The sequence below is a fragment of the Geospiza fortis genome, unplaced genomic scaffold (assembly GCF_000277835.1).
Source record: "Geospiza fortis unplaced genomic scaffold, GeoFor_1.0 scaffold148, whole genome shotgun sequence".
Lineage (NCBI taxonomy): Eukaryota > Metazoa > Chordata > Aves > Passeriformes > Thraupidae > Geospiza > Geospiza fortis.
Window position 1 is genome coordinate 1 of NW_005054655.1, and position 4,443 is coordinate 4,443.

At 52.3% G+C, this 4,443-nt stretch overlaps 1 protein-coding gene across 1 annotated transcript; it reads right to left on the minus strand.

Moving 5' to 3' along the window:
• Positions 1–968: 968 nt before the first annotated feature.
• CCT7 (chaperonin containing TCP1 subunit 7) lies at positions 969–2,902 on the minus strand (the record flags this gene model as incomplete). Its single annotated transcript, XM_031064921.1, has 3 exons — positions 969–1,021; positions 1,572–1,697; positions 2,789–2,902. Coding segments are annotated over 3 exons (293 nt in total), but the record flags the coding sequence as incomplete, so codon positions are not given.
• Positions 2,903–4,443: the final 1,541 nt, after the last annotated feature.

Consider the following 4,443-nt stretch of genomic DNA (forward strand, 5'->3'; position numbering starts at 1 on the left):
CTCCAGCCCCTCAGGGTCTGTCTTGTCATGAGGGGCCCAAAATCCTCTCTGACAGAGGCAAAGATCAGCTCCCTTCTCTCAACAGGGAGAACAAGGTACAAATCCCAGACTGACAAATCCCAGTCTCTTTTTTAGAGCTCGAGCATCAGCCCAGCACTTACAAAGCTGACTGACTCTCATGCAGCTAAAATCAGAGAAGAGCAGGTGCTTTCCTTCATCCTGAGGCAGGAAGATGTTCCTGACACCCTCTAAAGGCAGGGTTCACATTCCCTGCAGTACTAACTCAGGCAGTATATGTGCACAGTGGGTGGCACAGAGACACCAGGGGGATGTGCATCCAGCTGCCAGGCTCTGTCCCCCATGGCAACCACTCTATTTCTCATCACAAGACCACATTTGGGTTTTTTTTCCCAGCATTTTTTTTTAGAATTTGGTTTGGACAACCCGTTTTGGTTTATTCAAGATGCTTATGAAGTTGAAATATTTCTAATTAACTGCAGGTATCAGCAAGGTCAAGTGGACAAGAGCTTAAAATCCCCGGAGAAAAGGAACTCCAGTATCCTCCCCTCAGCTGCAGGGATCACTGCTATGAGCTATCTACCTTGGTGTGTGACAGCTAAAAGGGGATCTGATCCTCAGGGAATGCTGAGATTTAACACTGCCACTGACTGCAGCAAGAGCTCCAAGACTCCACTGCTGCAAAAAAGAAATCAGGCCACTTATTTTGGTGCCCAGCTTCCTCCACGAGCACGGGGAGACACTGCCCTACATCATCCCTGCAGCCAGGTGGGAGCACAGCACTGGCCCTGCAGGAGCAGGCAATTCAGGGAAACTGGGAATAACCCCAGCGTGGGGCTGCAGCTCCAGGTGCCAGGAGATGCCAGCCAGAGCCACAGGATGCAGGAGCACCCTCGCAGCAGGCAGCTGGAGCCCAGAACACAACCAGGTCACCTCCAAGGGAAACTCACTCTTTATCCTCCTTCTTCACAGAGACAGCGATGTCTTTGATCTTGTTCACAGCCTGGCAAAAAAGCAACAGCTGGATTAATGATTTATGCTCCAACCTCTCTCTTTGTATTTTATCTTTTGTTCTCTGCACCAACGTCACTGAAGCTCCAAGTGTTTAATTATTCCACCCCTGCCAGCGCAGCAATTCCAAGGAACACACCAATATCTGAGGAGTGGGAGGAGGCTCAGAGCTGCTCTGCTGCATCTGCTTTCAGCAGAAACCTGGGAATCAAAGGGGATTGAGGAGTGAACCTCCAAAAATCAGCTTAATGGGACCAACAGGCTCCAGGAGACACACAGGTTACTAAGAAGCAGCAGAGAACAGGAGGAGCAGGAGGATGGGAAATGAGTTTTGACATTTCTTCCTTGGGAGAAAACCCAAAGGAAGTGAGAGCACTCCAGAGGTACAGACTGCAAACAGCAGGCCTGGCACAGAGAGGGGGCAGCAGGAGATGGCTGCTGGCACTCCCCAGGCCCGTGCCCCAGTGGGCTGTCCCTGGCAGGGTGTCCCTGTCCCTGGGGCAGGCCCAGCTGTCCCCAGGGAGCCGTGCCCTGTGCCTCACCAGCTGCGTGGCCGTGCGGAAGGCGCGGATGATGATCTGGGGATGGAGCCCCTCCTCCACGTAGGGCTTCACCTGCTTCAGGAACTCAGCTGCCAGCAGGGTCACAGACGTGGTGCCATCACCCACCTGCAGGGACAGGGGACACTGTGTCACCCCACGCTGGGCCACCCCCACACTGTGACACCCCCATGCTGTGCCACCCTCACACTGTGTCACCCCCACGCTGTGTCACCACCTGACAGCAGCTGCAAAACCACTCCAGAGCTTCCAGGGAAACCAGAGCTCAGGATTTTCTCTGCTCACAGATTTGTGGCTGAATCCCTCAGTGATTCCGAGTGGTCTGCGTGGGAAGGTGTAGCCATGATATTTTCTGAAAAACCCTTTCCTTAGGATTTTTCCTCCTGAGAAGCTGAGAGGCCTCAGGAACAAAATGTAACCAATAATTATCTGCTGCTGTGGAATGCAACAGGTGCATCTGTGATTGGTCTCATGGGGTTGTTGCTAACTAATGGCCCATCACAGACAGCTGGCTCGGACTCTCTGTCCAAGACAGAAGCTTTGGTTATCATTCCTTCTTTTTCTATTCTTAGCTGGCCTTCTGATGAAATCCTTTCTTCTATTCTTTCAGTATAGTTTTAATGTAATATATATCATAAAATAATAAATCAAGCCTTCTGAAACATGGAGTCAGATCCTCATCTCTTCCCTCATCCTGGGACCCCTGTGAACACGGTCACAGGAAGGGACCTCAAAGCCCACCCAGTGCCACTCTCTGCCATGGGCAGGGACACCTCCCACTGTCCCAGATTGCTCCAAGCCCCAGTGTCCAACCTGGCCTGGGCACTGCCAGGGATCCAGGGGCAGCCCCAGCAAATCTGGGAATTCCAGCCCAGCCAGGAATTCCTTGCCAAGATGCCAGCCCAATCTCCCCTTTCCCAGTGGGAGCCATTCCCTGGCTCCTGTCCCTGCAGGCCTTGTCCCCAGTCCCTCTCCAGCTCTCCTGCAGCCCCTGCAGGCCCTGCCAGGGGCTCTGAGCTCTGCCTGGAGCCTTCCCTTCTCCAGGGAACATTCCCAGCTCTGCCAGCCTGGCTCCAGAGCAGGCAGAACAAACCCCAGCACTGCCAGAGCAATTCCCAGAGCTAACACTGAGCCAGGGCAGCAGTGGCACTCAGGCTGCTCCCTGTTCACCCCCAGGCACAGGCAGGCTCCCCTCCCACCTCGGCATCCTGCGACTTGGCAATGTCCACCAAGGTCTTGGCGGCCGGGTGCACAACGTCCAGCAGCTTCAGGATGGTGGCCCCGTCGTTGGAGATGGTGGCTTTGCCTGGGGTTCATGGAGAGAAGGAAGTTAAAGGCAGCTTTACACCGTCTCTGGGGGCTCTCAGGAGATCCCAGCAGGTTCCTCTGCTCCACCAGAACTGAGTCCTGTCAGCCCATTCGTGGAGCAGGCTCAGTGAAGTCAGTCTGAGAGCAGAACAACTTTCCACACCAACAAAGGCTTGGAATTCATTTCCCTCTTCTCAAAGGCCTCCCCAGACAGCTAAAACCATATTCTAGTCTGTGACTCTCATGAACAAAGAGCCTAGAAATCATATTAGTTATCATAGGAGAAATCCAATTATCCTTTTGAACAACAATTTATTACAGTTCCTATCTGTAAAAACCATTTAAAGACAATACTAAGCCTTTTCACTCCACCCTTCAGTAACAAAAATAATAAATAATTAGTTTGGGGACTGGTGATTTCATACAAGTCTTTTCAGAGTGATGGCAAAGCTCATCTCTTAAATCACACTCCAAAAAAAAAGATTAAAAATCAACCCAGGAACATCCACTGACCTCACACTCAGCCACAACTGCTGAGTAACTCCACAGGTGTCATGAGCCTCATTTAAAAACAGAGATGACCAAAAATGCCTGAAGCAAGGTTCAAGCCTCTGCTTCTCCTGTCTGGCACAGACTTACACTGGATGCATCCAACTGATGCCTCAGGTTTAGCTTTTCTGTTTTTCAGACTCTGTGCTGCTTTAATGTGTGGGTCTGAGCTCCATATGAGGGGATGGAGACAAAACAATTCCTGCTCCAGCTGGGCACCAAGGACAAATGACCCAAATCTCAGCCCAGGAGCATAAACACCATGGGCTGGAGAGAGAAAAACAAGCAGGGTGGGACTGCAGGGGCTAAAGCTGGAATGGGACAATGAACTGCAAGGTGCAAATGGAGCAGAACTGATCCCAGGGAGAGACCCTGTGCCTGGTCCTGCATTTTGGGACCATTTTGGGTCATCTTGGGTTCATTTTGGGACCATTTTAGTCCATCTTGGGTTCATTTTGGGACCATTTTGGTTCATCTTGGGTTCATTTTGGGACCATTTTGGTCCATCTTGGGTTCATTTTGGGGCCATTTTGGTCCATCTTGGGTTCATTTTGGGGCCATTTTGGTTCACCTTGGGTGCAGCCCTGGCTGGGCTCTTGTGCTGCCCAAGGTGGATCCATTGAGATCCTTTTAATAAATCCCTGCTTTATTCTTTAACTCCATCTAGTCTCTGTTCTAGGGCAGCCTTCCCAAGGCATCACATTCCCCCTGACTCAGCATCTCTCCAGGTCCCCCAGGGGAGCAATGAGGGAATCCTCAGGCTGGACTGGCAATCCTCCTGCCTCCTACAGGGGACACCGAGGTGTTGTAGTGACACTGAGAGTGACAGTCTCACTTGGCTGTGAGAGCCGAGCCTGGCAGGGGCTGGGGCTGCCCCAGATGGCCGGGCTGGGTTTGGCTGCCCCAGATGGGTTTGCCTGGGTTTGGCTGCCCCACATGGCCCGGCTGGGTTTGGCTGCCCCACATGGGTTTGGCTGCCCCACATGGCCCGGCTGGG